Source organism: Lonchura striata, chromosome 1 (assembly GCF_050655825.1).
Source record: "Lonchura striata isolate lonStrDom1 chromosome 1, ASM5065582v1, whole genome shotgun sequence".
NCBI classification, from domain to species: domain Eukaryota; kingdom Metazoa; phylum Chordata; class Aves; order Passeriformes; family Estrildidae; genus Lonchura; species Lonchura striata.
In genome coordinates, this window is record NC_140703.1 from 108,172,812 (window position 1) to 108,185,644 (window position 12,833).

The 12,833-nt window shown below is 35.0% G+C and overlaps 1 protein-coding gene across 18 annotated transcripts in view; it reads right to left on the bottom strand.

The window, feature by feature from the left end:
- DMD (dystrophin) overlaps positions 1-12,833 on the bottom strand; it is a 1,148,985-nt gene that overhangs the window by 117,858 nt on the left and 1,018,294 nt on the right. For all 18 annotated transcript variants that reach the window (XM_077781657.2, XM_021553010.4, XM_021553014.4 and 15 more), the window contains one exon: positions 10,253-10,331. In XM_077781657.2, coding sequence (XP_077637783.2) covers positions 10,253-10,331 — 79 coding nt within the window. The remainder of the gene's footprint in view (positions 1-10,252; positions 10,332-12,833) is intronic.

Here is a 12,833-nt window from a genome sequence, read left to right on the forward strand (position 1 = left end):
TAGCACACTGTACTGGCATTGAAGTCTGAAGCATGACCCATGAAAACAGGAGCACAAAACCATATGCACTTTCAAATACAAGTACTCAAATATACACCTAATTTATATATGATCAAATAATTCTTCTTGGGCTAGGCATTGCCCTTTGGTTCTGTGATTGTAGACTGCATGGCAGAAGAGCTGTGGAGGCCAAGGCTGCTGTCCATAGAGCTGCTCCTCCTGGTAGCACAAGCTGCAGCTGCTCACTTTCTGTGCTCTGCTACAGCCTCAAAGGATGTAAAGATACAATCTGTTATGTGATTTGTAGAAATGTAAAAAGTATCAAAAATAGAATATCATGTAATGTTTTGATGTTAAAAATTTCAAAATAACTATTAACACCATTTTCAGGTTCATACAAAATTCATAACCATGATGCTTAAATATTCTTGCTACTTGTAAGAAGAAAAACTGATGTAAATATAATTTTGATGACTGATCCAATATTCTCCATTCTAGATGGCAGTAGGGAACAAAAGCCAAGGAGTTAGAGATCACTATTTCATTTTACACTATCAGTTACTATGTGATTTCTTTGCATTCACTGATTCTAACCTAATGTGTGCTAATATGTGGTCCATCAACCAGCTCTAAAATGCTTACTCAGTGACAATTGTAGGGTTCTTACCCGTGGCAAATGGCATTGTCTGAGGAATAATTCAAATCAGATTACACTAAGTTCTCATTTTGGAAAACAAAATACCCTTCAGTATTAACTACAAATTGACCTTGTTACATATTTCTCTCCCGAGCAATCATTAATATTCCTAATGGGAATGCTACCAAGTTACAGTTGTTCCACTTTAAGATTTGTTTTTAATTCAATAGCTAAAGGACAGAATAGAATGCTGCATATTTTTCAGAAGATGTATTTAATCTGTTGCTTCTGAATTAATCTGGGTAAGAGCTTTGCAGTCATAACTTATTATCACAGAATCTTACATATGAGAGTGTTCTTGATCCATTAGAAGAGGAACAAATACTTTTTCTTTCATGAGAGCTCAATGCTATAGGAATAACAAACAATTCTGTGATATTCTGCATAATTTGATTTAGTATTCCTTCAAGAGGTTGCTGTGAAGCTGTCTATAATGCACTTCTGGTTTCCTGGATGATTCTAACCTTGCATAAATTTGAGTTGACAAAAAGTGCAGTACTTTTTACAGCTATACACAAAGAATAATCATTCCATTTTTGGCAGAAGCCTAGAAGCTGAGACCAGACTCATCTATCTTTGGTTATCAGTGCAGGTTTACTGTCCATTACAAAACTAGTACAGGTAAATGGTTAAGTCCACCTAAATGTCTTGCTAGCAAAGACTTTTTAAATATATATGCTGTAGTATCCCTGTGTGCTACAGCACTTGAGAAGCAGACATTTCCTGTTTGCTGAGAGCAATTCCAAAGTGTTTTATTGCTCAAACTTGCACAGTGTAAGAACCCATTACCATACACCCAGCTACTTTCAATGATGTTGTGACTGCAATTAAATACCACAACGAAATATAGGGCATTTTAAGAGTGAATTTAAATTTCCCTACACTTTATTTGCATTGACATACATTTTAATGGTTACCTAATTTTTGAGTTTTACTTCTTTCTGTAGGTGTTGTAAGAGCTGAGACTTGTTTTGCCTGTGAACACAGTTCTTAATGGTAAGCCGACATTCTTACTTGTAGGTGGAATGTATAGTGAAATGGTGGCATGCTGCCTCTGAACTTCAGTACTGTTTTAATCTTTGCAGGGATCTGAATGAAATATTAAACAGGATGATAGTAGTTGATATGACAAAAATAATATTATAAATATTTCACTTTAGCACTGCAAACATAATGAAAAATACATCTATGTTTACCAATGGTAAACTATTTCTCCTTCAAAGAGTAAATTCAGTATGTCCACATTTAAATGTTACACTCAGTGGTCCTTATTTAAATAGTCAGCACAGACTTTTAGTCACCATATGAAAGTACTTTTTCTAAATTAAAAAAAAAGTCTTTTGACTTAATTTTCACTAAGGGTTTTTGGACAGAAACCACAAAGAAGCATTGTGTAGTGTTCATAGACTGTTACATATATCCTGTCAACTATTCTTTTCTCACTTTGTTAGAAAATTATTGCATTTATTATATATTCCTTTCAGCATCATGGTTATTAAAGATGAGCTCATTTTTACATTCCCATTATCTTGATTAGTGGCCATAATGTATGTACCTCAGCAAGGTGCTGAATTATGTTCACATTTCACATTTAATGTTAATAATTCACTGATTCATCCTGGAAACTCTACCTGCATAACCTATGTGACTTACACTGTTCTTATCTGGCATTATCATCATTACTACCTTAATACAAACATAGAGATAATAAACTGTTTATTTATTCACATAAAGTTTGTTTTGATGCAATTATTTTCACTGCAGCAAAGTATGAATTTGGTGACTTAGATAAAGGCAGGGAGGGAGAAAAAAATGATGAGATTATCTTTACATCAGGAAAATATTCTGATTCCCCAAGAATCAGAATTTCCTATCTGTGTAAGCTACCTTAACTTTTGAAAGAAGATTCATTGAGTACTACATTTTGATTATTTTCAGATAACACATTACAAATGAGAAAATACTGCTCTCCAGAGACTATAAGGAGGTCATGCTTTTGCTCCTTAGAGAATATGCTAAAGCAATATTTCCCCACCATAATCAGTGCATGATGCAGGCTGGCAGGATGCCACCTCCAAAATGTGTATCTGCATGGCAGTGACACAATAGAAGTGTTTGCATAACCTGCCAGCTCTCTGAGATCCTCTGCAACTAATATCACTAAATACCTGTAAAAGATAGGGGTTTTTTTCCAGCAAAGATTTAGATTGATTTCTAAATTATGTGAATTTTTTATTGTTGTAGATAAGGCTGATGGACAATCAGACCATGTTGTGTGGCAGTGGGGTCTAATATTGCATGAGGTAGCTGAGAGATGTCAGAACACATCGACCACTCAGCCGAGAAGCTACAAGGCAAAACCATCAATCCAAACCTGCCTTTTGTAAGGTCTACATGGCTTGGGGTCTATTCTCCAAGCCCCACCTGCCCATGGGGATGGACTCATGGGCATTTTGGAAACAGAGAGCCCCTTCCCAGCTTGGATTCTGCCCTTCTTAAGTCCACCCTGGAACATCGTCAGCAAGGTCGGTCGCTGTAACGTACGTGCAGAAATTTAACAAATGCACCACATCTAGAGCACGTCCAACCAGAAAAGAGTCATCTTCAATGATTAAAAATCTCTAAGATGAGATTTTTAGTCAATAAAAAATTCAACATGTGATCAGAGTCAGTTATGACAGTCATTTTAGAAGAGTTAAAAGAGGCTTTTCCATCCTGCATTTCCTGCTGGAATATTTATGGCCAACCTCAGATTTATCATCTGCAGCTTAGGGACAACATTATGTGCACACCTTTAATCATGAACAGTGTTTCCAGAAGTATCCAAGTGCCATTTTGTATTGTGAGCTATAAAATCCTTCTAATGTTCATTTTCTTAAATGCCACACGACTGTAAAATGGCAAAAATAAAGAATCTACATGTTTAGTAGCAGAACACTGAGCAAAGAAATAATAGATAAGTTTATAGTGGCCCACATACCCCAAGATACAGATACTTTGCTAACTTCTGTTGCAGTCTTATGCTTTTAAAAATGGAGTCTCTAAAACTGGCTAATCAAATGAGTTTATAAAATGACCTAGTCAAATTGGTGGTGATTTTTGGCAAGTTAAATTAGATAAATAGAAAAATAAATATTTGGTAAATATTCCATGTCTTACATAACAGAACAGAAAAATTCTGATATATATATATAGAATATCCCTGTTGTATCCTAGTCATGAAGCTTGACAACAAAGGGATGTCCTAAACTGAATACAACATACAACCCATGACAACATGGGAATGTTGTTAAATTCATCTGAATTAAACTTGGCAGGGTGAAAAAAATTTAGGGGGGAAGAATCCGTCTTAGCAACATACTAATTCAGAGAGTGGACAAAAGTATAATAGACAATAAATAGGCATATTTTGAACCTTATTAAGAGCAAAAAATAGTATTTGTTTACTTGTAAATTATGTAGCATTATAGAATATAGAATATTTTGCCACCCAAGGATAAATTACATAAATTAATTAGGCTGCTATAAAAAAAATAAGATAGCATATCTCCTACTCACTCTCTTAAAAAAATTCCTCTCTTCTTTAAAATAAATATTATACAGCATCTTTAAAGAGATGACATATTAAAGCCAAGAGCACAAGAGAGACAGAATTATCATTTGGATTATTTTCAACTCCAGTTTAAAATATTTTTTTATTGGAACCTTTCTTTTTCCCTAAACACAAAATATTAATTACAAGGAAAAATTTATTGCTTCTGGGTGAAGAGAGGGGGAGAACATCATAATTTGAAAACTGACTTTACAATTTTTTTCAGAAATTTGCATCCCAATGTATTGTATAGATAGGATCACTTAGCATAAAAGTGCAGAAAAGAGAAAAATATAAATACAAAACTTGCATTCAATAAATAATATTTAACTGCAAATAAAAAAAAGTTATTAAGATTTATAGAGAGATTTTTGTGGTTTTACTGAGAATAATGCATAATGGAAAAATGAAAGCTCACTGTAAAATTAATTCTACTAACTTTACTCCAAAAGTAACCATAAAATAATCTCTCAAAATATGACAATGTTTTACTATTCTTAAAGACCTTTAGCAGTCAGGCCAAGGCAAGCACTATCAAAAGCTGTAGCTATGGCCATGATATTCTAAACAATGGAGAAATGGACTGAAGGCATTTTCTCTGAAATTTAAACCTGATGTACACATCACACAAGTCTTGATATTGAATTGGTGACCAGTGTTCCTAGAAATTCACCACGATAATTACAATGACAAGACCTGTGAAGTGTATTTGGTTTTGTTGGTACTTGGCTACTTTTTCCTTTTTCAGAAGCACATCTATTTCCTTTACATTCATACTGAAGTAGAAAAACAGTTTTCTAGCAATCAGGCTCCTGTAGCTAATATGACCATATTTAAATGTTTATAATATATGAGTACTTTTTTATAAATACATTTAAATACAATAATAAAATCCCTTTGCTTTCAGAGTATTCTCAGAGTTAGGCTGGTTTGTTTGTGACCACTTATCCCCTGTCTTTATTCTACTACCAGGTGATATTTTATCTTCAAAACATTTCCTGTGACATCTAAAACTATTAAACCACTTTTCCAAAGGACATGGATGGATGGACAGACATGGTCTTCAATGTTTGCTTGTCAAAAGTATATCTGAAATACAATATGATATAATGTATGCAGTGACAAATAAGAGAGAAAGATACAGTTGCTTGCACTGGAAAATAATCTATCAGATGGATGGGTAGAGTGTCATAGAGCCTTCTCATTTTTAGATTTGGATGTCTTGATTAGCAGGACTCACCCTTTTAAAGATACCTGCCTGTGCAAGAAAGACCTTCCCTAGTCTTTGCTTTGCATAATAATCTGAGCACTCAGACAGAAGGTGGGAGAAGTGAGTACTTGACTTCTCTCCTAACCGAAGGAATTCAGAGCCACATCTCCAGTTTCTCAGGAGAGTGACTGAAATAACTGAAGGAAAACACAAAGGCACAGAAATAAGAAGAAAAAAGACTCAGATCCGAACCTGAATAGCTCTGAGTTTATCCTGAGAAGCAAAGACCTAGGATGGTCCAAAGCCATGAACGTATTTTTTATTTTTAAGCAACAATTATCTGCTATAAAATGCAGCATATGCACTCTGATCACTTACAACACAAACTGGTGGCTCCAGCATTTGTCATCTTTCTGTTTCTGAATGAAAGCTGCTAAGGCTGCCTCATCCTGTGTTGGATTAAGTGCTGCTCTTACAAGTCCAAAACTGAAAGGCACAGTGAGGTATCCTGTTAGGTATATCCAGGTCCTAGCACAAATTTAGGTATGAGGATTTAACAGTCTGGTTAAATCTCATAGCCTGAGAAATATGAATCACTAAATTTTGGCTATGGGAATACCAGACTTTTAGCTTTGCAAACCTAAATGTTCTTTCTGTTCTTTGTATTCCCAGTTTTTTTCATGTTGATGAAAGTCCATGTTTTCTGTTGAAAACCACTGGAATATTCCAGTCATAATCTTAAGTAATTGCCAGTTGTAGCATGAGCACTGTTCCATGCAGTCACTTCACTGACATGCTATACTTACTAAAGGATGGCTCATACTGGGGCTGCACAGTAAATTACAAGGTTTGCTCATGGTTTTAAAAGATGTAACACCTATTTTTCAGCAATCACCAGAAATGCACATGAATGAACAATCACCAGCAATGCACATCAAGAAGTATGACTGATTGCTGAATAGCACTGCAAATGATATTAGAAACAATCTGACATCAATGCTACCATCAATTGCATCTCAAAAAGAGTAATAACTATTGTGACATACACAGGTGGGTCTTCTAACAAGAGACAATGAATCTCATTTTTTGTAAGAGGCAGAATCACAGAGAAAAATAAAGGTGAAGTCAAAACAGTAAAATTATTCCAGAGGAGTCACTGAAAACTTTGGAGATGGCATTGTGTTTAAAATTTGCAGATACTCTTTTTCACACCTCACTTACTGTATATCATTCCCAAATTAAGCACCACCATCCATGAAAGGATCACAGATTTTTCTTGTAATTACTTTGCTAAATATTTACAAGTTTCTTTTTAATAGAAAGATTTTATTTTTAAGGTGTTTTTACACCCTGATCTAGAGAATTCTAATTAAACAGCAAGTCCTTCAAAAGCAACAAACTCACTCTATGAATTCACTATATAAAGTTTTTCCCATGTAATAGATTTATCAGATGTATCTTAACTATTGTTGTGAATGCTGTGTGTCCTTGGCAAGGAATGAAGTGAGCTGAAGCTGGGAGTGACTCTGTGAACACTGGCAGAGCAAAATGAGTTTGGGGAAGCATGAAGGCCAGAAGCTCAAGGAGTGAGGTGAGAGAACCCATTAAAAAATGTAAAGGCCCTGGAGAAAGTCAAGTTCATGTGAAAAGTAAGGGCCAGTTTTGATAAGTCTTTTATACTTGAGGCAGACTGAAGCCGTAAAGGAGAGAGACACAAGTGGATCCCATTCCTTTGCCACCATCTCTTTAATTTACAACCAGGAAATCTCTGAATTATCCTGTGCCACAGCATTGATAAACACTGGCACTTGGTCATTTAAAAGATGAAAGAGTGGAAAAAGAATGTTGAACTGCTTGAAAAGACAATGGAGAGAAACCGTCTCTAATTTAAAACTACCACAAATAAGAACAGTTTTATTTTTTTGGCTTTACACTCCTTATCTCTCTAGCTCACACCTTCTTTCCAATCTCTTTCAGAAATAGCCTTATGAACAGCCCTTAGAACAGGCTGCAAGTGCTTAGAAACAGGGACTACCACTTGATTTCTTGCCTCACAGGGCATGACAAATATGAGGTCCCTGCATCACTCCCCCATTACTTTTGTGCTACGTTTTCAACAGCCCCATGCAGCTTCAGTTTCAACCAAGCACAAAAAACAGATGATGCTATAATTTCTATGTATAAAATAATAAGCATATGAAAAAGTTACCATGATTAACAGATCATATTTATTTCCTTCAGATAGGAGAGAAATGTAATTCAGTCACTGATTTTATGTGACCTTGTCTGCAGCACCAGCCTCATTGCAGAACTACTTAAAGGATAATATATAATATAATATATAATATAATATAAAAGGATAATTCTTGATATAGGAATATAAACAGATATTAGTACTTGCACCTTAAGATGAGCGAGCATGTATGGAAGAGGAAAAGTTGATGCTCAGTAGGGAGGATGAACTGATTATTACTGGCATATAAACTGGATATTCAATAAGCAATAGATTGCTTATTTTTCTTACTGATTATAGTTTGCACTGATCTGATGTGCATCTCAGCTCCTTAGATAAAAATGTTCTATGAGTCTTGAGATTATAAAATAAAACCATAAAAATTGCTATGATCAGTCTTTTTGCTGCTACTGCCACAGACTGATCAACTTGGACTCTGTCTACCATGTACTGAAACCTAATTTACAAGCCATTAAATTCACCTTCATTTGACCTGCCTGATTTTGTTTGGCAACCTTTTTGTCTCAGTTGTTCACCCCGAAAAGTACAGCTGCAGAAAAACCACTAGTGCTGGATGACAAGGATTGTTTCACCCTCTCCTGCAGCTCTCTCTCTCCCATAGATGTGCTTCCATCCATGCAGGGAGGCAGCAGGGGTAGTAAAAAAGCATAAAAAGCATGTCAAAGCATGGTATTTTCCCTAGGCATAGTGATAGTACATGCTAGTGGATGTTTTTGGAATTTGATGCTTATGAAGGATGGGGCTGATGTACGTACTGGCAGTTTTCAGTGACTGAACTTTTAGACTTGGGAAGGAGTCTGCTGATGTTTTCAGAGCTTCAAATACCTAAATTTTGCATGCCTGGGTAACATGATGTATTTGCACACACATCTAAGAGAGAGAGAACAAATAAGCAAATACAAATGCCCATTTTTCTAAGTGATAGTTGGACTATTTCCAAAATCAACATGTTTTCACCTGACTCCTTTTCCTATAGTGATCCTCAAGTGGAATGAAGTGTGTGAATGTGTGAGAATGATGTGCACAATTTTCTGGCTCTAATTAGTTACAAAGAAGAATAATTTCTTACTGGTGGTGGGTGGGCTAAAAGAGGTGACTATCATAACACTGATCATCTTTTAGATTGATCTAGTTTAGCAGAATGGGCCTAGGAAAATTGACTGCACTCAACACACCTTGATTAGTGTTATAACGCAGTGCAGGTCACTCTAGTCTCTTCCAGGCTTGCTGAATTTACCCTACAAATTTATTCTTTCACCAAAAATACACCATGGGTCACAAGGAAAAATATGTATCTGTAAATATTGTGTTTATGTCACATATTTATATCTCTTGCATGTTCAGTCTTGACAAGTCTGATTAGCAGTTATGTATATTGAGCTGATTAAAGTAGTCCCAGTAATCAAGAGTTAAAGTGGGTTTGAAACACAAATAATGAAAATAGGGCTTATTTCTTCATAGGATAATAATTTGCTAAAAGAAGGTTCAGGGTTGAATCAGCCTGCATTATTCTTATATGGCACAACATCAACCTTGGCTTTGATTTTGCAGGACATCCTGCTGAGAATTTTCAGTTTTCCATTAAGATCTTCAGTGGGAAAATGGTTAACCTATTAAAATAACAAGGCAGTATCAGCTGAAGAAAAGTTTGTCCTCTATCCCACTGTGAACGTAGCTGTGCAATAATAGCAACATCTATTTCCGATGTCTGGATAGCTTGTCCCTCTGCATGGAGACCATTATCCTGTGACTGTGTTCTCTTCTGCTGATATAATCTCTTAACTAAAGCTTTACTGTTTACTTTCCTTAATTGAAGTACAATGGAAAAGACATGGCCTTTAGGAAGCTTCACTTTAGTCACTGCCTTGGAGCTTTGAAGGTGTTTCAAGTTGTCTTTCAGTGTACTTCAAAACATCCTTGATAAAAGAATGTGTGTGGAGGTGAAGTGGGAATTTTGCTGGCAATTATATTTTATGCAGAGTTGTAAAAAGTTTACTTAGCTGCCATTCTTCTGCCAGCTTTCACACCCCGGTTTTCATCCTCTCACTGCTCTGCTAACTGATCAAATCCTATGAAATTTTTTTCTTGCATGTCTTGTTTTATTCCCTTTTGAAGCAGAATATTTTTTAAACAGATAAACAAAATTTGTGGTTTTTTTTTTCTTTTTTGGGGGGGATTTTAATCCTTTCTGTGTTAAAATCATCAGAAACTCTTTTTAACATAATTTCAATTTGCTAGTTCTAAAGGGAACCCCCAATGAAGATGAGCCTTGCAGAGATAGAAGGACAAAGAGACTTGATAATGTCAGATGTTTTCCTTTTACTCTGGACCTGGAAAATATGAACTTTCCTTTGCACCCAGAGGGAAAAAAAAAAAGAAAACAATTGCAATACAGTCTAAAATAAAACTCATAACAACAACTAGAACATGGCTACAAAATTATCAATTAAATGTGTATGCAAACTGCACAGGAAGAATGGGAAACAAGAAATCACTCACTGGTAAGAAAATGCTGGGAAGTAGGGCCAAAATCCCTGTGAGCTTCATGCAGTTGCTTGATGCGCTCATCAACAGCCACCTGTTTAGAGAGGAGAAAAAAAATGATTCTTTTCTAGACAAGAAACAAAGAGCAATTATAGTCAGATTATTTTTTTATTAGTGAACATTCAGTTTAAAATTAAGCAGTTTCCTGCAACAAATGTTATACTTCAGAGTCTTCAGATAAGATTAAATGTGTCACTGAAAAAAAAGAAGGTAAAATACAGGATTTTTTCTGTTGTCTCCATCTTAACTGATGGTAGAAGAAGCTGAAAATGAACAGGCAGATAAATAAAGGTATAGTAAATTTCCCTGACATTATATACCTGAAAATAGTATGACTGCTGCTTGTCAATACTGAAGTCAGAATATCCTTCTGTTAATACTTGTTCTACAGTACTTTTGAAAGTATATTTTGATTATAAATCAGCACGTGAAAAGTAATCTCTAATGTGGACAGGGTAACCATATTTTAACCAAGTGCTGAAATGAGGTTAGCCAAAAGAGAGCAGCTGCTACAAACATTTTGCTGTTCTTTTAATCACTCAAACCTTGGCCCCTCAACCCTTTCCTCAGAACAGACCTTTGAAGAACATGTTCCTAAGGTTTTGTTGGGTTGGTGTACTGCATGAAAACAGACACAATAGTTTAGAACTTAGTTTAGGTCCAGTTTTTCAGTGGTTTAATAGATTGTTAGTTACATAAAAAAAATTTTATCTCACTTCCTTGAACCCTTTTTATGTTAAACTACTACACATGTGATAGGCAGATAACCAGAACTTTTACCTTTAAACAACTCAAATTTAAAACAATGCCTCATAAGTTAACATAACCCACTAACAAACTATAGGAAAACTAATAAGAGACAGAAGACACTTCATGATAACAGAGTTCCCCAGGCAGCTGTTATTTGTCACAAAATTAAGACCCACAAAAAAACAGTTTTTTTCCTCTTATGGGGAAATCTCCATAACCTTAACATGAGAGACTTCTCTCCAAACTATTTTAGAGGTAATTAACTAAAAATTTTAGGTTTTGTTTCTTTACATTATCAATGAAAAAAAAAAAAGTGTGGGGAGAAAAAGTATTCTGAAAAGTTTATTTTGATTCTTACTACCTATGTTCCTTTTAGTTACTTCTAATAAAATTTTCTTTATACTCTTTTAAAGTTTTGAACCTACCTTACCTTTCTCCTAATCCTACCTCACAACAGGATACACTAGTTTTAGGAAACACTAATTAGTTAGGAAATCTCAAAATTAGTAAAATCCCAAATTAGCAAACCAAAACCACTACAGACCGGTTTTACCTTTACTCTTGAAAATCTCAGTGAAGTGGAGAATTGAGCAAATGGCCAAAAGGGGGTTGTTACAATAAGATTCCCTGGTGTATGAGTGACATCTACCAGTTTCTTTATAGCCTGTATGCTAGAAGGATGTCATTAAGTTAGACCTAAGAATGGGATTAGATCAAACAAGGAAAAAATACTTGAAAGTAATTATAGAATAATTTTGAAATGTAATAAATACAGTAACTGACTGTATTTATTTGTAGGAGGAAGGTTCACATAAATATTGCCTGTAAGAAAAAGTATTCCATCAAGAGTGGCAAAGCAGAAGGTAAATGTATTTTAATTAGCCTAATTATGATATACATAACAAGGAAACAAATATGTTGCACAAGTAAAAAGCACAATTTAAAACTTCCAGGGAATTTTTTGGTTGGTGGGAGGGGGAAATTACTGTATAGTAACTGGGCATGATACAGTGAGAAGAGAAAAATTTAAAATGATAGAATTAATGAGCTATTTAATATGACTGTGTGTGTTTGCCAGATAACTCCTAGACCTCAAAATCTTGTTTAACTAAGCAATAGCAATTTACTGCCAAGAAATGATTTATTTGCTTACAATTTATAAACTAACACTATAAGCAAAAATACCCATTTGCTTTCTTTCCTCAGACCATTTTTCAGGTGCTTTTCCTGCAGCTCCCTTCATTTCTATGTCATCTTTTCTGGCTTCCCACTGAATTGCATGGACAGATGTTTCTGTTGAGCAATGCTTCATACCAGGGACTGACTTTGAGCTTGAGTTCACACCCAATTCACTGCACAGATACAAGCTGGGGAAGTCTGTAAGTGCACAGAAAACCACAAAAGGGCTGCTTCTAGTCATCAGTATAATTGGCTTAAGTACAGAATAATTAACTGATGTGCTACTATTTTTAACCAAGAAATGATCTTTCAATGAAGACTAGAAAGATAATCTTATACATACCTAAACACATGCAAATAAAAACCACTGGAAAAATGTAATGAAAATGCATATACTCTTTAGAATTGTCTTAAAATTACTTCATAACATACTTATTTTGTCATTAGGAAATATTGGTTAATAACGAAATATATGGCTCTTCTTTTGTTTTAGTACATATTTCCATTAGGTCAACCAGGATGGAAAAAGTTTTTGCTGGCATCAAGAATCCCTAAAGAGAATGAGAACTTTGCAAACACACAGTGGGGAGCAGTGTTTCATATAGGA